Source organism: Chelonia mydas, chromosome 5 (genome assembly GCF_015237465.2).
Source record: "Chelonia mydas isolate rCheMyd1 chromosome 5, rCheMyd1.pri.v2, whole genome shotgun sequence".
NCBI classification, from domain to species: Eukaryota; Metazoa; Chordata; order Testudines; family Cheloniidae; genus Chelonia; species Chelonia mydas.
The window spans coordinates 83,733,551-83,753,807 of record NC_051245.2 but is presented as its reverse complement, the minus strand read 5'-3'; the positions used below and the strand labels follow the sequence as shown (position 1 = coordinate 83,753,807).

Here is a 20,257-nt window from a genome sequence, read left to right as displayed (position 1 = left end):
CCAGGGAAAAGGGACCTACTCAACCTGGGGCTAATATATCTGCCCTCTATCCTGTAGCCATCTGGCCCAACCCTGTCACAATTAGGAACAAAAAGAATCCCGACAATGATATTGGTTCATTATTAGATAGAAATGAAAGAACTGTCAATAATAATGCATAAAAAGCAAAAAAAGGAAAAGTGCTCAATAAATATTTTTGTTCTGTATTTGAAGGGAAAAAAGATGACGCAGTGTCATTATATGGTCATAATACTCTTTCCATTCCACTAGTATCTCTAGAGGATGTTAAACTGAAGCCTTCAAAGTTAGACATTTTTAAATCAGCAGGTCCAGATAACTTGCGTCTAAGAGTTTTAAAAGAGCTGGCTGAGGAGGTCACTGAACTTTAATGTTCCTTTTCAATAAGACTTTGAGCTCTGAGGAAGTTCAAGAAGAATGGGAAAAAAAACTAATGTTATGTCAATTTTTTAAAAGGATAAACAGGGTGACTCAGGTAATTATGGACCTGTCAGCCTGATGTCAATCCCAGGCAAGATAATGGAGTGATATGGGACTAGATTAATAAATAATTAAAGGAAGGTAATGTAACAAATGCAAATCAACATAGGTTTATGGGCAATAGTTCCTGTCAAATTAATTTGACATCTTTTTGATGAGATTACAAGTTTGGTTGATACAGGTCATAGTGTTGACATAATGTACTTAGATTTCTGTAAGGATTGTGACTTGGTACCACATAATATTTTTGATGAAAAAACTAGAACGATATAAAATCATCATGACATACATTCAATGGATTAAAAACTGGCTGATAGGTCTCAAAATGTAACTATAAATGAGGAATAGTCATTGAGCTGGCCTGTTTCCAGTGTGGTCCTGCAGGGATTAGTTCTTGGCCCTATGCTATTTAACATTTTTATCAATGACTGTGAAGAAAATATAAAAGTTTGCAGATGACACAAAAATTGGTGAGGTGGTTAATAATGAAGAAGAAAGGTCACTGATACAGAGCTATCTAGATCACTTGGTAAACTGGGCACAAGCAAATAATGTGTGTTTTAATACAGCTAAATGTAAATGAATGTAGCTGGAAACAAAGAATATTGGCCATACTTATCATATGGGAAATTATCCTGGGAAACAGTGACTCTGAAAAAGATTTGGGGGTCATGGTGGATAATCAGCTGAATATGAGCTCCCAGCATAACACTGTGTCCAAAAGAGCTAATGCAATCCTGGGATACATAAAAGAGGGAAATCTCAAGTAAAGAGAATAGAGAGTTTATTTTACTACTGTATTTGGCACTTGTGAGACTGCTGATGTAATAGTGTCCAGTTATGGTTCCCATAATTCAGGAAGGATGTTGATAAATTAGAAAAGGTTCAGCGAAGAGTCACAAGAATGACTAAATAAGTGGAAAACATGCTTTATAGTGATAGACTAAAGGAATTTGATCTTTTTTAGCTTAACAAAGAGAAGGTTAAGGGGTGACTTGATTACCGCCTTTTATTCCCCATGCAGGTACTTACTATTTAATAATGGACTTTTCAGTGTAGCAGAGAAAGGTCTATGACGATCCAATGACCGGAAGTTGAAGCAAGACAAATTCAAACTGGAAATAAAGCCTGCATTTTTAACAGAGAGTAGTTAACCATTGGAACAATTTACCAAGGGTTGCAATGGAGTCTCCATCACTGGCAATTTTTAAATCAAGATTGGATATCTTTCTAAAATATATGCTCCAGGAATTATTTTAGGGAAGTTATGTGGCCTGTGCTATACAGGAGGTCAGGCTAGTTCCTTTTGGCCTTAGAACCTATGAATTTCTCTATATTTCAAAGGTATACCTTGGTTTACATCTTTTAATATTCCTTCTTCCTTGTGCCAGACAATTCCTATTACTATGAGAATGTAAAAATTATTTATGATGAAAACCAACTTCTTTGATTATACATTAGCGTTTCACATTATTTATGACTTACAATAGAACAAGAGATATTTTTTACATATAGAAGGATGTAGATCTGACTCACAAGGCAAAGAAATTGTGCAATTTCCAAGTTGGGATGCAAGACAGATTATCTCTGATAATTTGATTTACAAGGAAAATGATATATAGTTTATAATTTGGGGTTAAAACATGTGAATTGTATTTCTTGGGGTAACAGGCATTTTGCCCAATTCAACCTTCAATCTTACAGCCACATTTCTAGTTTGCTTAACTTGCAGATTCCCCACCCAACCCTTGTCCCCTCAAAATGGGCAGGGGGTCACTTTGCATAAGAAAGAAGGAAGTTACCTTTCCTTGGTAACTTGAAATGCTATAGCAACACAGCTGTGCCACTATAGCACTTCAATGTAGACATTACGTACATCGACGGGAGAGGTTCTCCCATTGGTGTAGGTAATCCACCTCCTTGAGAGACGGTAGCTAGCTCAACAGACAAATTCTTCCATCGACCTAGCGCTGTCTGCACTAGAGGTCCGGTCGTCTTAATTATGCAAACTCGGGTGTGGACCAACACAGCTACAACACTGCATACAACTTGGTAACTTAAAGCTGCGGCAGCGCTTTAATGTGGCATGTGTAGTCGCAGCAGAGAGCTGGGAGAGAGCTCTCCCAGCACTCTAAAAAAACCTACCTCCACTAGGGGAGTAGCTACCAGTGCTGGGAGCACAGCTCCCAGAGCTGGTGCACTGTCTACACTGGCACTTTACAGCGCTGAAACTTACTGTGCTCAGGGAGGTGTTTTTTCACACTCCTGAGCGAGAAAGTTGCAGCGCTGTAAAGTGCCAGTGTAGACAAGCCCTTAGTGTTCTTTTTAGCTAGGTTGGGAGAGAGAAAGAGGCTTTATTTATATGCCAAGTATGAAAGATTCTTGTTAATCACCAGGACAATACTCTCATTTAGCCATTTTAGTTTCTATTCTTGGCAAAAGGAACTCCTGTCCAAGGCTGATCTGTGGGTGCTTAGATAAAGTGTCTCAAATGATGTGAACCATTTGCTTAGTGTCTTTACTTCTTAGGTGGATCCTATTTTGGAATAAACAGGAGGTGGATAGCTTTTTTTTAAATTCTGAGGGCCAGAAGGAATCAGTAAGTATTGATCATTCAAGGGATATCTGTTCTATATATCCCTTACAAGATTATTATAGCTTTTATGTAACAATAAATATATCTTAAACATCCCATTTTCTAAATGAGGTCACAGAAAGAAATAAAAATATTGTTAAAAGTAACTTTAAAAATGTACAATTGGCTTTTAAAAATGCTGTACCATTAAAATTGGTTTACACTTCATAGCGATTTTAATATTCTCAAAATATCTTTTTAGGAAAAATAAAAATGAGGACAGAAAAAGCACTGGAACTGAGAGAGAGAGTTTTCTTGTTCATTTTGGAGTTAAGATCCTTCATTTTGGAATGCAGAGTTTCTCAGAAGTATGACAGTAACTTTCATCAGATAGTTAGAAATACATAAAGATTACTCTTCTTGCAAAAATTTAAATCTTTCTCACTATATGTCAAGAGTTTGAATAGGCTGTGTGTACCCACTACACTTATTTTGTTACTGCACACAAAAGAGACCGTTAAAAAGATTATTATTATTATTTTATATTTTGCTTTTTTTTTTTAAGGAATTCAAGCAAGGAACTATAAAAGCATAGATTCTACTTTAATCAACAATATAGATGTATTTGTAACTGTCAGAGCACCTGTAAGGGACTGCTGTAGTTCAAGCCTCTAGCTTTGATCCTGCCGTTGACTTTGTGGATGGACCCTGGCCCGTGTGAGGAGTTTCATTGACTTTAATGAGGATCCACCTTGTAGAGGGGTTTCAGAGTAACAGCCGTGTTAGTCTGTATTCGCAAAAAGAAAAGGAGTACTTGTGGCACCTTAGAGACTAACCAATTTATTTGAGCATAAGCTTTCGTGAGCTACAGCTCATTTCATCGGATGCATACTGTGGAAAGTAGAGGGGGTTTGGCCAGGGCTCGTCCGTCTCCGGGGTGGCAGGGGTCCACACCGCCTCGGTCCTTCCTTCCAGTTGTTGACGGTGAATTAGGCTGGCCGCGGGAATCTCTCACCACGACAGCAGTAGAGGCAAACACAGACAGTTATTCGCACCCGGCCCATGGTCAGCGGCAATAGTGAGTCAAGGGCTCAGGTCCTCAGACAGGAACTGAGCAAACACTTATATAATTAGCAGGTCCAGGCACTGGGTCAGGGCGGGGAAGCAGAGTGTCAATGGCCCAGGGCCTCAGGCAGGGGCTGAGCAAAGGCAGGTAAACAACAAAGCAAGGTTCTCAGCTCAGAGGGGCCTGGGAGAGGGGGGAGACTGCCCCCCGCAAGTTCGGTAGCAGGGGGACACAGGCCCTCCCACTCCACTGCGTCCCAGCCTGGGGCCCTAGCAGCAGCAGAAAGCCTGTTGCTGCGTCAGTGGGGATCCTGACCGCAACAGACTGACATAGGCTCTGGCAGTGCTGCAGCCAGACTAGGGTCAGCTGCCCCCAGGCCACTTCCTAACTCCCTCTCTAGAGATACCTGGTTCCAGACAGTGTCTCTGGGGGGATCAATTCCTGGGGCTCCTCTGGGTAACTGGCGAGGGGTAGGCTTGGTAGCTCCTCCGGGCTCTGGGGGTCAGCGTCAGGCGTTGGTTCGGCGGGCCAGTCTTCGGGTCCAACGACAGTTGCCGGCGTCTCCCAACCGGGAGCTAGGCCGTAGGCATCTGGCCTCTCTAATGGCTGCTTCTCCAGTGAGCTCTGGGGTTGGGCTTTTATATTTCTTGTCCTGCGCCTTGACCTCTGGGGGGTGGCTGCAGGACGCGCTGGCTGTGCCCACTTTGGTGTCCAGAGGGGCTCGTCCCTCTCCGAGGTGGCAGGGGACCACACCACCTCGCTACACACCTGCATAGAGTTCATTGTGAAACTGAGGCTTTAGATTCTAATCCTGCAAACATTTATGCATGTGCTTAATTTAACTGTACCGTGAGTAGCCCTACTGAAGATAAAGGGCTATTCAAAGTAGTAAAGTTAAGCACATTCAGACTTGGGGCCTACATCAGCAAGGTCGCATGAGAATATTGCCATAAGACCTGGGGAAAATGCCTAAATTCACATTTTTGTAACTTATCCTGCTAGAAACTCCACCATGTTCACTTTAAGGCATTTTCTTTCTCTTTTTGCCTCAAGGGAAATGGACCTCTAACCTGACAATTGAATTAGGCCTACTGAGGCCTCACTTAGGGTTCCTCAGGGAAAACAGGCTGCAATCCTGTGGATCCTGTGTTGTAGCATGGAAAGATAAACCCTCCCTGGAGTATCCTGGATCCTCAGCTCTGTGTAGTATGATTCCTTAAGAGCTGTTTTTCTGCTATTGCTTCTCCTCCCCAGAGTCTGCAGTCTCCCCACATACCTCCACCCCAGGGGATAAAAGGAGTGAAGGAAGGAAGTTTGGAGCAATATTAATTCCTGGGCAGATTTCCACTTGGAAATTTGTGTGGTTAGGAGGGAAACTGGGCATGTTTAGAGGCTGCTCTAGAAGTGTGCCCTCCTAAACAACAGACGTCTAATACCTGGTATTCCAGCACAGATCAAATAATCCCATCTACATTTGAAATATATATTTAAAATGGCATATTGTGTTTTAAAAACAACTGAAGCCACCAACATCTTTGAAAACAGGCCTTTTTTATTCGGTAATTCATGACTTGTTTGTTTTTACTAAACATACCGCCCATTTACTTTACAGTGAGAAAGCTGAATTAGTTCAGGGCACAATTGCTTTCCAACAAGAAAAGGAAGTTTACAACAAACAGTTCAGATATCAACAGCAGGTGGGTTTCTGTATTTATAAAAAATATGGTGAAAAAGTGGCTGCATGTTCATAGATGGAATTTATTTCTTTAGCAATTACATATTAGCAAAGTATGGGGACACAAAAGTTAAAACATCTCTTGATGCTAACTAGGCTCAACTTGCACAACTCCGGTGTTGATAAATTAGAGAGGGTTCAGAGGCGAGCCCCAAGAATGATTAAAGGATTAGAAAACATGCCTTATAATGATAGGCTCAAAGAGCTCAGTCTAGTTAGTTTAACAAAGAGAAGGTTAAGGGGTGACTTGATTACAGTCTAGAAAGTACCTACATGGGGAACAACCTCATCTTTTTTTAAATGGATAGTTGCAGGATAGAAAAGGGAATGGGGATTAGCCTGAAGAGCTGCCCTCTCTCTTACTCTATTTTCCCAGCTATAAAAATCTTAGCTGGTAATAAAGCAGAAATGGAGACTGCATCATTTCTTTTACTTTCAAGAATGGAAACGGGCAAGTTCACAAAACATCTTGGGCCAGATTCACCAGGCTGCAGGCCCCTAAAAATAGGAAGTCCACTTGGAGCTGGGGCACAGCACCTCTCAGGAACTAACATTGCCCTGAAATTGGAAATGGCCACTACAGCAGAGAGCAGGGACAGATCAATTGAGAGTTGCATGGATTCAGTGTCTCTCCTAAGCAGTTTTCTGCAGAGGAGCTCCTGTACTGCCCCAACAGTAATTTAAAGCTGTTTTTCTCCAACAGAACTGATGAGGATAGCAGTTGCATTGCCTACCTTTGCAAACCAAATCCCCCCTCCATTGTTGCTGCTTGTGCAGATGTAAGGGATGAGCTTTCCTATATATGTTTTTATCACCATGACATGTAGGCACCTGTTTTGCACCCCAACCCCATCCTCAAAGGAGTGAATCTGTCTGTAATAGAGCCGGACTCACCCAGCAGCGCCTCCTGCTGGTCATCTTTGGGAATTAGCTCACCAGCCTCCAGAGCTCCCTCTGGTGATCCGCCTGTCACTCACCCCTGTGTCCCTCCCGGACCCAGTACCCTTTTGTCTGGGGTGCTGCCCCTCCAGCGGCAACCCCTCAGTCTCGGGGTCTCCCCACCCAGGGGAACCCCCCCACTCACTATATCCACTTCACCTCAGTCTTGGCTACTTCCAGTCCTCACTTAGCCCCACTCCCTGGGCGGACTGCAGTGTATCACAAGCAAAGGGTTGGACCTGCTGCCTCTGTCTACCCGTGGGCTGCCCCCTTGCAACCCCAGTACCTAATAGGCCCTAATCTAGGCCTTGCAGCCTGGGGTTTCCAGGCTAGAGCTCCTCTGCTTCCCTGGCCTTTCCCCCTCAGCCCTGCTCCAATCTAGGTACTCCCTAGGTCCCTGCAGCCAGGCCCTTCCCTCTCTGAATGCAGAGAAAGACTGGCTAAGCTTCAGCCTAGCAACCTCTTTATAGGCCCAGCTGCGGCCATTTCCCCAATCAGCCTAGCTTTTCTTACCCTCAGCCCTGGCTCTCTCCCAGGGCTGGCTTTTAAGCCCCACAGGGCAGGAGCGGCTAACCACCCTGCTGCACTGTCCCTACTGTAAATGTGCAAGAGGTAAGACAGAAAACGTAGTAACCATCAAATTACACTCTGTGGGAAAGTGTTAGATCTACACAGGCATTGTAATATGTCTCTACATAACTTAGCCAGCTGTTATGTCCCTTGGCTACCAAATTCCAAGACATCCTGCTGTTCTTCTGAAAGATTAATGGTCTGTTTTTCCTGTAACATTCTACTCTGCTTCTCCTCTTTTGTAGGATCCAAATTCCTCTCTGTCATGTAGCAGCATCTACATATATTTGCTATTAGATGAAATATTTCATTTTGATAGCTTACTATAAAGGATGCTTTCACCTACCACTTAGAGTTTAGGTTCCTGGTTTTGGACATTTAAAGTGTAGGGTGTCTCTAGATCTTGACAGAACTGCTCTCTCCCTGATTCCTAATTCCTGGTAATGAGTGGATCACAGTATTTTCTTTCCTTTGTCTGCTCTTTCTGCTAACCTAGAGCTGCTAATCAAAGCTCTCCACATCCAATCCTTTCCAGAAAAGTACTGCAGGCAGCAACAAATTCACGTGCTTTATGGCAATCCAGGCACAGATCTATCCAAGAATCTCTCCCATATCTGTGATGAAGTCGTGCTCAGAATCTCTTGCCTCCAGCCTGGTTGCAACAGATTATTTCACCCAGTTTTATCCAGCATGGAGATGACTTAAAATTTTAGGAGAAACTTGACAAACACGGTTGGCTTGAAAAGCAAGTTATTTACTGTGTATTCAACTACTTCCTCACTCCAGTCCTGTAAGGCCTTTCAAGGCAATGGCTTTACTTGAAGGGAGGAGATCTGAGCTGTTGCCTGCTGATGGGAAGCCTGAACTGACCTCCTGATATATAATATTTGCCTTCTCCACAAGTCTTGCAAGCCAGTAAAACTGATCTGTGTCTTTCCTCTGCCCAATGCCCCTTCCTCGATGACTGGAATTGAAGGAGACTCATATCATTGTGTTGCCGGCACAGAGTGCCCGAGGCAAGCAACAGTGGGGTTCGTTGCCTGGTGTACGTCACGCCAATGACCACAACGGGGTGGAGAAGCAGAGAGTTTTATTTGAAGCTTCAAATAGGGAGACAGGGAGACTGAGCTGTCTCAAATCCTGTGCACCAGAGACAGGTTACACCGTACAATTTATGCCTTTTTCCCTACTTAACTATGCAAGCATATACAACCAATTACTTGTTGCCCTGTACAATAGCACAGCCAATCATCTAAAGCAGCCAGTTATCTTTCCTCATTAGCATTATTCACACCGTGCCTTATATGGTTATACTTGCCACTAGTTTTAGCTAAACATCCCTTCCTTATCTATACGTTTACCCGGCCGAAGCTAGTTCTGGCTAGCGAGATATGTGCAAACAGGTTTGTTTGTGTGCTAGCTGCCGCATAGTTTTGCAGGGTTACAGAAAGTTCAAGGAATGGAGGAGCTGAGGTTTGTCTGGGCCTAGAGCAGGAGGCCTTCATCGACACTCGTGGTCTTCCACCCTCCCGAGTTACCTAGAGTAGTGCCCAGTGTCCCCAGCACCCAGTCTCCATAGTACCCCTACCCACACCACACTGGATCTGTAAGTCCCTCCTTCCCAATTTCTGTTCCTTTCATGTCTTCATAGGCACTGACTCTGTGGGTGCTCTGGGGCTGGAGCACCCACAGGGAAAAATTAGTGGGTGGTCTGCACCCACTCGCAGCCAAGCTCCCCTCCCCCCCACCCCAACTCGCCTCCGCTCTGCCTCTGCCTCCTCCCTGAGCACGCCACGTCCCCGCTCCTCCGCCTACCTTCCAGTGCTTGCCACTGCCAAACAGCTGTTTGGCAGCGTAGCATGCTCCAGAAGGGAGGGGGAGGAGCAGGAACGTGGCGCACTCAGAGGAGGAGGCAGGCTGGGGTGGGGACTTTGGGAAAGGGGTTGGAATGGGGGTAAGGCAGGGGCGGGAGGAGGTGGGGCAGGGGTGGAGTTAGGGCGGGGCCGGTGCAGAGCAGGGTCGAGCACCCACCGGCACGAGCAGAAGTCAGTGCCTGTGCATGTGTTATTCTTTATTTATGATAGATTAGTGCCTACTATACACTGGTCATTTTCCAAACATTCAGAAAGGACAGCTCTTGCTCCAAAGAGCTCACAATCAAAGGGTGTGTCTACAGTTAAAACATTACAGCGGCATGAATGCAGCAGAGCTGCAGCTGTAGCACTTCAGTGTAGACCCTCACTACAACGATGGGAGAGGATCTGCTTCGCTGTAGCTAATCCACGTCCCCAAGAGGCAGTAGCTAGGTTAATGGAAGAATTCTCCCATTGACCTAGCACTGGCTACACCAGGGATTAGACTGGCAGAGCTATGTCTCTCAGGGAAGTGGAAAGGCGGAGCTATTCCAATGTAAATTTTCAGTGTAGACCAGCCCTAAGCAACTCCTGGTCTCTCCGTTGCCATAGAGCCCAAAGATAGTCAGAGCCTGAAATGCCAGCAAAATGTACATGGTACTCAGGTCCATGTTGTCTTTATTTAAATGCAAATAGCACCATCTCCCAAATATCCTGTCTGGCTGAGACGACTGAAAGGCAGCTGGGTGAAGCTGAACTGGGGCAAGATAAGGGAATGCTGGTGGGAAAAGGGGAAACTTTGAAGACCTAGAAAGAAATCCTATCGCCCGACCCCAGATTGTTAAATTGGTCTGCAGTCTCAGGCGCTTCTCCTGGCCCCTCACTAGTGCTGGACACGGAGATAGTGATAACCACAAAAATGTTTTTATCCATCTAAAACTAGCAATAAGACTGCATCCCATTTTACCTAATATAGACCAGGCGATAGGAATCCATGACTTTGTCACCCCACAATGGAGTATTCCAACTCACTACTCCAATATTAAAACAGCTTCAGTTAGTCCAGAATGCAGTAGCCCTCTTCTTCAGCGTGACTGGCAACTGAGAGCCGTGCTCGGCTCACTATATTGTCTCACAGAGAATGTGGAAACCTTTAAGACCTTTGTTACCTTACACCAGTGCTACCACTTTTCTCTTTCTTGGTTATGTTAGCTAATCCCCAAGTATTTGCCTGCCACTGCCTTTTGCAACACAACACAGGAGTGGAAACCCTTACCCGTGCCTTGTTGTCTGAGGTGAGAGTGGGGAGGTTAGGTTCCAGAACCCTTTTTTCCATCCATATCCCTTGCTGGAGTTTGCAGCATGCTTTTTCATGTCCAGGACGGACTGGGTGAACCTTCCCCACACACAGCAGCAGATTTCTTAATGAGGACAAGATTGATTAAAACAGAGAGAAAGTGGAGCAAGAACAAAAAAGAAATTGTTTGGGTTACATACCTAGACATATGCTTTGCACAAGATAAACCAAATAAGATGCTCTCTGCATCATGTTCCAAAAAGCACTATGTGGCTCGGAGCCCAGAGTCAGAGTTCCACCCCCACCCTGTTCTAAGGTGAAAGAGAGAGTCTCCCTTCCCTGTGTCCAGAGACGTCTCTTTTCCCTGCCCTACAGCTTGCCTGTCTAGAGATGCCTTCCATCAAATAGTGTTGCTGTAGCCATGTCAGTCCCTGAAACACGGTGGATGAGGTAATATCTTTTATTGAATCAGCTTCTGTTGATGAGAGAGACAAACTTCGGAGCTGCAACACAGAGCTCTTCTTCAAGACCTGAAAGACTTCACTCTAGAGAGTGGCAGCTTCATACTTCCAATTTGTATTGCCCATCAGAAACCACTTTACTTGATGGGTAGACTGCTCTCTGAAATAGTCTTTCAAATGGATAGTTAAACTTTTGAAAGGTGATCATTAAAGGCTGTTGGAATCTCAATAGGATATCTCTCAGACGTCAGCTCAACAAAACCTTAGAAACAACAGCAAGTCCAAAACCTATTGTGTAAAAAAACTAAATACCTAAAGAGTTATCAGGGGAAGACTTGTTTGGAGAATGGGGGTAGCCGCCCTAGATAATGGGCAAGACATGATAGGTGAGGTAATATCTTTTATAGGACCAACTTCTCTTGGGAGAGAGAGACAAAGCTTTCGAGCTATACAGAGCTCTTCTTCAGGTCTTCCCCTAAGAACTTTTTAGGTATTTATTTAGTTTTTTACCCAATAGGTTTTGGACTTGCTGTTTTCTCTACGGTTTTGTTGAGCTAATGCCTGAGAGATGTCCTATTGAGAATCCAATGGCCTTTAATCATTGCCTTTCAAAAGTTTAACTACCCATTTGAAAGGTTTCAGAGTAGCAGCCATGTTAGTTTGTATCCACAAAAAGAACAGGAGTACTTGTGGCACCTTAGAGACTAAAATTTATTTGAGCATAAGCTTTCATGGGCTAAAGCTCACTTCATTGGATGCATAGAATGGAACATATAGTAAGAAGATATATATATGTATACATACAGAGAACATGAAAAGTGGAGTAAGAGGCTAATTAATCAAGATGAAAGACTGTATTTCACAGAGCAGTCTGCCCATCAAGTAAAGTGGCTTCTGATGGGCAATACAAATTGTTCACTGAATAAGGTCTGGCTGAGGAAGAGTCTTTCTAAAACTGAAACTCCCCCCCCCTCCACAGATTATAAATATTACTTTATTGACATGTTCAGTCCATCGCAACTCTCCAGTGAAACAGTACAAGATATTGTACCTCACAGAACACCTTTCTCTTCACAACCTCCCTCAATTACTACATTCCTCTGCCACCCTCTGTGAAGCTTGTGAGAGTGAGGGATTTCTTAGCAACAGGCCCAAAGCTTTGGAACTCATTAATGGAGGAGCTAAGAATGAGCTCAGATCTCATCGCCATCGTGATAAAGTGCAGTGCTCACTTATTAGACTGTGCTATCCTGCAGCAACTATACAAAGCAAAGAAAAATAGAGGTGGGAGAGGAGGAAAAAAGAGGCAAAAGGAAGAAAGAGAAAAGAGAAGAGGAAGCAGGAAAGATATGGAAGAAACTGGACAAAGCGTTGTCTGATATAAAAAGAAAAGGAGTACTTGTGGCACCTTAGAGACTAACAAATTTATTTGAGCATAAGCATCCAATGAAGTGAGCTGTAGCTCACAAAAGCTTATGCTTTTCTTTTTGCGAATACAGACTAACACGGCTGCTACTCTGAAACCCGTCTGATATAGAAATTCCTGTCTCCCAAGCAGAGGATGGTGTTATACTTGGATACTTGATAGATATTTTAGATCTCAGACAACTATTACTTGAGTCTATTTGAACACGAAGACAAAATATCCACCTTTTAACCTTTTACAAGATTAACTAATTAGCAAGTAGCACAGTAGTCTCTTTTCAAAGTGGTAGCTGTGTTAGTTTGTATCAGCAAAAAAAAAAGGAGGACTTGTGGCACCTTAGAGACTAACAAATTTATTTGGGCATACGCTTTCGTGGGCTAAAACCCACTTCATCAGATGCATGCAGTGGAAAATACAGTAGGAAGATATATATATATATACACAGAGAACATGAAAAAATGGGTGTTGCCATTCCAACTCTAGGGTATGGCAACACCCATTTTTTCATGTTCTCTGTATATATCTATCTTCCTACTGTATTTTCCACTGCATGCATCCGATGAAGTGGGTTTTAGCCCACGAAAGCTTATGCCCAAATAAATGTGTTAGTCTCTAAGGTGCCACAAGTACTCCCAGTAGCCGCTTTGTTTCTAAATCACACAGTGCCTTAGGTAACAGGTAGGACCAACTATTGAAGAGCAAATCATCCCAGGAAATGTAGATTTTCTTAATGTGAAAGTTTAAAGTGCAGGAGTAAAACCCTGAATCAGGATCAAATCCAGATGTGTTGTACACAGTATTTTTAACTAATATTTGTGAAAAACTGAAAAGCAATTTTCCTTCCTTCCTTCTGACCTCCTGCTCCTCATTCAGACAGTCCTGTGCTCAGCCAACTATCTGGCTTCTCCAATATTTTTTTCTGAGTTCTCTTCCACTCTTCTTTCCCCTAGACAAACCGCAATTCCCAGGCTGTAACAAAAGTCCCAACTTTCCTGGAGCAGGGGCAGCAGACATCAGATCTCCCAGCCCCATTTATTTTCTTTTTCAGAGCTTTCAGCCCTCACTTCTGGCATCTCCATTGGCATAAGCTGGCCCAACTCTATTGATTTCAGAGGAAACCAAATTCAGCTCTGTCTTTAAATTGTTGTGCTACACTGGAAGTTGACTTTGTGTTTGACCATGAGCCTTCATATTTATTGCATTTCAGTTGTTCCATAACAAATCTGTTCAATTTACAAATAGAAAAATATGTTCTAATTGCCAAGTCTGCAAACTCAGCCTTTAACCTGAAAATCAAATTGAGCTCATACTGGCTAAGCCACAGAGATCCTATAATTGGAATTTATTTAACAACTCTGTTGATGCATGAGCCAGAATAAACTCAGCTCATTCTCTCTTAGTTTTGTTAGCTCTGCAGGACTAAGAGGAGTAAGAAGTTGTACAGATTTATCAGTAAATTCAGTTGATGTGACACTAAATATCCACTGGATCAGGTCCATTAAGTAAGAAGGTGCCATTTTGTATAGGCACTTTTCAGAGCTGGAGTGCAATTTACAGGCCCTGTACTGCAGAACCCAGTTCACACAAGTAGTCCTTACTTGGACCATCTCAGTCTTGAACAGTGTCTGTAAGGGTGTTTCCTGTCAGTGACGTGAAAGGCCAGCCTGTCCTTCCCCTCTGTGATGCAGAAGGGGTCTCCAGGCTAGCCCTACACAATGTGGGACAGAAGTCCCCAAAAGGGATATTGCATTTTACTCACAAGTAGCACCATTCAGGTGCAAGCATAGGCCTGCTAAGTATTATTATTTACATGACCAAGACTTACTTAAATGAGTAAACATCTGCAGAAATAATAAATTACTGCATTTGTCAAAGTCAACAATTTTCTGTATTATCACTGGTTAAACAGAAAACTGAACAAAATACAGCTTAGGGAGACTGAAGAAATTTAAACGTTCTGAAATTTGGAAGAGTCCTAGGATGTGAGTATGCCTTTGACAGTTGTTTCCTGAAAGATGCACTGGACTAGATACTGGGTTGTTTTTTAATGTATGTAATTGAACATGGACAACTTTAAAGCCAGTACCACTTAGCATATCTTTTAATTTTTGTTTGTTTTTAAACCAGGAGCTGCAAGAGATGCTAGATAAGCACAAGGCCCAAAATGAAGCCTGGCTCAAAGCCAGAGCAGAGGAAAATGACAAGGAAAGAAAAGAAATATGTAAACTGAAGGTGAACTTTTTCAAAGTAACGTACAACTGTATACATAACTGGAGAGTCCATTTGGATTCTTTCTATATGTCCTGTGGGCACAATTCTTGTAGCAATAGTGAAATAAGCAAAATGTTTCTTTTTTTCTTGAACACAGCATATGAAGATGACACAACAACAACAAAACCACTGTTATCAAAGTATTCTAGAAGGAAATGTTAAATGAATCACCGACTGCTAGTTCTTGATCACATTTTTAAATTGCTTTCAAAGATGTTAATTGTTTTCTCCTTCAGCTTTTTAGTTATGGCAGCTAAAATACATAGACATGTTTCCAGCAACAAACAATACATTTTTGAATGAATGATAAACATGTTTTGTTTCACTATTTCTCTGTTTTAGCTCTGATTTACCTTAAGAATTCCTGTGGTAAGAACTGAATAAAAAAAATCTACTTTTAAAAAAGTTAACAACCCCCCCTGTCCTATACTTGTTTGTTTTTAAAACTTAAAATACATTATTTTGTCCATCTAGAACCAGGTTTAATAATTATTATCACAATGATTTTCCTTATTAATGTAGCTTTGTTTTTGTTTTGTTTTTTAATGTATGCATTCTTTTAATCCTCCTTCTCAGTGGCCCAGTCCTGCCATCCTCACTCAGAGCCAGATTCTCCCCTGTGCTTTGTGTAGAGAGGCATGCAAGCAGATTATAACTGGGCCAGTGCCACAGAACACAACAGCACCAGCTCTGCAGTATGTTCTCCTCTCCTCCCCCCACTAGGAAAACTGCAGAAGCCTTTTTCCTAGACTGTGCCAGGTCAGGCCTCTGAAGTATTTGGAGATAGGGCCAGGGTTAGAACTAGGGAGCAGGTGCAGTCTGGAGTGTGCTGCCATGCTGAATCTATGGATTATCCAATCAGGTGTTAACATTAATAATTAGGGATTCTCCTTCATGGCTACAACTGTGAAGCTGCAGGGGGTGTCAGAAGTGGTAGAATGGTTCCTGAATAAGAAACTAGCAGGGAGAGGGGAGCCCTGTGCATTGGCTGCATGGGACCCTGGGCTTCTGGAAATCTCAGGAAGTCAGGAGACCAAACCCTCACTCCAAACATTACATAAGGAGAGAGCAAGCCTAGGCTTCTGAAGTTACAGTGAGGGGGAAACTCCACAGCTAAAAACTTGGAGATTCCTCCTGCTACTGAGATAAAAAACCAGTTTGGGAAGAACATGGTTCTGAGCCCTTTCTCAGACAGAACTCCCACTGGAGTTGGAGTTTGACTAAGGAATAATAGATGATAGTTATAAATTCTGCTGTACAACATCCTGCACAAGGCCCACTTATGCTCAGAAAGCGTGGAGCAAATGTCACCCATTTGGCTGAAAGTTTCTGAAGGGATTATTTTGGCCCTGCTGATAAGGCATGAGAGGGAGTTAGTTGGTAGGTAAAGAGAAGCTATTCAATAGCTTTCATGAGAACTAGATTCTCTGTGGAAAATTGGAATCATCCTCTGCTCAGCCCATAGATTTCCACACAGAAACTGGAGTTGGAGGTAATGCTGTTAGAAACGTAATAATTCTTGCTGAGTCCCCTCTGAGGTTTCTACTAAGTAGCCTCAGGGGAACTTAGCCTGCTAGAACTGTGTTACTGAGGGGAAGGGATAATAGAGAAACACAGGAAGCAGCCCTCCATCTGGGCTTTTTTTGCCACTTGGGATCTGGAAGTATTTTTTCCTGTGGATCCATTGGATTTATTAAGTAGAGAGGTTTCACTCCCTGCCCACTCCAAGCCCCAAACCCCTGCCACGAGAAGGGACAAATTCCTGCAACCTATATGGCAAGCCCTTGAATTTTCAGTTTGATCTGACCCTAAATTATTTTTTCCACTTGGCAGTGAGCTAGTTGGATTTTGTTTGCTTTGGTTCTTGAATTTTACTTGACTGAAAGAGAGTCTTGTCATAGCTGTGGATCTCTAGCACTTATGGGTTTTTTGGATTGGAGAGAGGTGGGTGGGGAGGAGGTGTTACATTTTAATTCATTTTTCATATTAGTTGCCAGGACTGGATGTTTCATCTAAAGCTTGGTCTCCTGCTTTTTGCAGGAAGAGATTCTTCATGATCAGGAGAGGCTAAAAGAAGAACAGCAAAATGTTCAACAGCGCAATCAGCAACTGCTTTCTATTATGCAACAGTTCAAAGGAATGTGACCAGCCTGCTGAATAAAACCTGAATCATATGATCAGGATCATAGCAACATACAACCTTACTTGAACAACTGAGCTCTTATATACTAATATAAAAAAGATCCAGTTACTGTGCATGTTGAAGGACCATATTCAGTTAGTGTAAAAAAGAGTTTAATCTCCCTAGGTTTCTCATGAGCACTGGAATGATATCTCAATTAAATTTCCACCCACTACCTTTCCTGCATTTTCCATTTTGATTCAATGTTCTTTCAGATTTTTAAAGAATTATCTCCTTGCCTTGTCTGAGCTTAAAAAAGAAGAAAAGGCAGAACACTATGGCTGCCCCTATGAAAGCTGGACCTGCAGAGTTTTATTTCAGGGTCATGCGGTTAAGATTAGGATGTCATTCATATACCAGCAAAAAGAAGAGTGTGGTTGTCAAGTAGGGCATTCTTGTTTTTTAAAAAAAAAAGTTAAATATTTTGTAACAGTGGGAAAGAAGACAGAAACCACAACTAGGATAATATGGTTATATTTTATGGCCAGATTCTGCTTATAATTAAACTGGTGTAACCGAAGAACAAGTCCATTGACTGAAATGAAGTTACATTGAATTAATACAGGGGGAAACTAAGAACAGAATTTTGAAACTGAGCTTTGCATTGGAGGGACCAAATATGGACCATGTTTAAACAGCTTACAGTAATAAGGCAAAAAATCATGTTTGTTGTGTGTGGAGGAATTGTCAAAGCTTTTAGGCATTTTGTTTTCAACCTGATTCATGAAAAGGAAAGTTATTTCAGTCATCTGCTTCTCTGTATTAAAATGCTTCTCCTTTTTAAATTTCAGTGGGTTGCTTTATACCATCAATTTCAGGCAGAACTCACTGGTGTTTGAAATCAGTGGGGAGTTCTGCTGAAAAATTGCTGGCACTATATTACCCCACGTCTTAAAAATCATTTTTTCAACAGACAAATTGTCAGTGTTTGTAGCAGGAAAAGTTGGAAATATTACACCATATTAGTAACATTCACACCCAATTTCAGAGGGGATGTAAAAGTTAGACCTCCTTACACTCATGCTGTAGTACATTCATGCCCAAAGCGTAAGTGGCTCTAAGATGGTACAATTTACACACTGTGAAGAAAGGAAATGTGTGTAAAAGTAGGGGAGAAGTCCTACTTGAACTTACGCATTCTTATGTCCTCCTGTTAGTTGGTTTTCTTGGTACACTTCTGTATGGTCCCCTTGGCATGAGGGTATCAACTCAGGCCTGGTCTACACTAGAAAATTAGGTCAGTTTAACTACATCAGTCAGGGGTATGAAAAGTCCACACCTTTGAGTGGCATTGTTAAGCCAACGTATGTCTTTGTGTAGCCAGCACTAGGTCAACAGAAGAATTCTTCAGTCGAGCAAGCTATTGCCTCTTGAGCATAAGTACTGGAACTAGAGGTGCTGGGGGTGATGCCATGCCCCCTTGTTTGAAGCAGGGCTGGATTATCCAATAGGCACACTAAGCACATGCTTAGGGCACCAGCATGTGGGCACCAAAAAAAAAAAGAGGTTTTGTTTTTTTTTAAATTTGATATTTCAAAAAAAGCATCGAAGTAGTCATCATGGGAAAAATCAGAACTTTGTTAGACTTCCTTACACTCTACTACATGCTTTCCCCCCATTTTTCTGTTCTCTTTTTATTTTTTATCCACACCTAAACCAGGGTGGCGTCCTACTAACTAGATCGAAATAATGCGAGGAAATCAGATCCTGTAATGTATTGCAATAAATTTATATTTTATTATTGATATATTCTTCTGAGTTATACGTACTTGATTCATTTTTTTTTTCTTTCTATATATACATAAAAATAGTGTACTGTGACAGGGTCAGGGCAGATGGCTACAGGAGAGTGTTGGAAGGCAGATATATTAGTCCCAGATTAAGAAGGTCCATTTTCCCTGGCTAAGGTAACATGGGCAGTTCCAGAACAAGAAGGAACTTTCTGGAACAAATTCAGACAGGAAGGCTAATTAGGACCTGGAGCCAATGAAGGAGCTGCTAGAATCTTCAGTTTGTGGCATGCGTGCGAGGAGCTGGGAGCAAGAGGCACTAGGAGCTGAGAGTGAGAAGATGTACTGCTGGAGGACTGAGGAGTACAAGCATTATCAGACACCAGGAGGAAGATCCTGTGGTGAGGATAAAGAAGGCGTTGGGAGGAGGCCATGGGGAATTAGCCCAGGGAGTTGTAGCGGTCACGTAGCTGTTCCAGGAGACACTCTAGACAGCTGCAGTCCACAGGACCCTGGGCTGGAACCCGGAGTAGAGGGTGGGCCCGAGTCCCTCCCAAACCTCCCAACTCCTGATCAGACACAGGAGGAGTTGACCTAGATTGTGGGTTCCACCAGAGGGAAAGGTCTCTGGGCTGTTCCCTGACGCACATGGTGGATCAGCAGAGATTGCAGGGATTGTTCTCCTTCCTTTTTCCCAAGCTGGCCAGTGATGAGGTTAGCTGAGTGAATGGCAGGTTTGAGCCACTAGCAAAAGTGGCCAAACTGAGGGCTGCCGTGAATCTCTGAGGCAAGCAAATCCGCCAATAAGCGCAGGACCCACCAAGGCAAAGGAGGAACTTTGTCACAGTACTTTGTGTAATTTGTTTTTTGGGTTTTTTTAAGTTCAGATAACTGAGATAAGGGGCAGGATGAAACGTAACCGACTGAGTGGAGCACAGAAACGAGAACTGGTGGAAGAAAAGAAACAAAAAACTAGTAAAATTTTCCAAAATCTTCCAAAGCTGACATCATTTTTCAAAGCGAATCCATCAGAAGCAACATCTTCTCTCAGTAGCACAGAGATTATTCCAAAACGTGTAGGTGTTTCAGAGACTGACCCTTCTTCTATTGGTGAAACAAACACCATTCCAGAACATGTGGATGTGTCAGAGACTGTAACTGATCATCCTACTCCTGGTGGTAAAACAGACATTGTTCTAGAAGGTGTGGATGTGTTAGAGACGGAACCTGCTCATGCTGTAAATAATAGTAGAAAAGATCCTGGTATGCGGGTTGATTTCAGTACCGATGATGTAGCTTACTGGATAGATCGTGGACAAAATGACTGTCAACACCACATTCGGCCATTTGAGAAATCACATCTGACTTTTACCAAAGGCAAACAAACAAGACATTTTTCAGGTAGCAGCCGTGTTAGTCTGTATTCGCAAAAAGAAAAGGAGTACTTGTGGCACCTTAGAGACTAACAAATATATTTGAGCATAAGCTTTCGTGAGCTACAGCTCACTTCATCTGATGCATTCAGTGGAAAATACAGTGGGGAGATTTATATACATAGAGAACATGAAACAATGGGTGTTACCATACACACTGTAAGGAGAGTGATCACTTAAGATGAGCTATTACCAGCAGGAGAGCGGGGGAGGGCATGGGG

At 42.7% G+C, this 20,257-nt stretch overlaps 1 protein-coding gene across 1 annotated transcript in view; it reads left to right on the top strand.

The window, feature by feature from the left end:
• The window catches only part of LOC122466011, a 47,693-nt gene extending 29,122 nt beyond the window's left edge, over positions 1-18,571 (top strand). The window contains exons 8-10 of the mRNA XM_043547509.1: positions 5,752-5,836; positions 14,548-14,652; positions 16,732-18,571. Coding sequence (XP_043403444.1) covers positions 5,752-5,836; positions 14,548-14,652; positions 16,732-16,836 — 295 coding nt within the window. The 3' untranslated portion in view covers positions 16,837-18,571. The remainder of the gene's footprint in view (positions 1-5,751; positions 5,837-14,547; positions 14,653-16,731) is intronic.
• Positions 18,572-20,257: the final 1,686 nt, after the last annotated feature.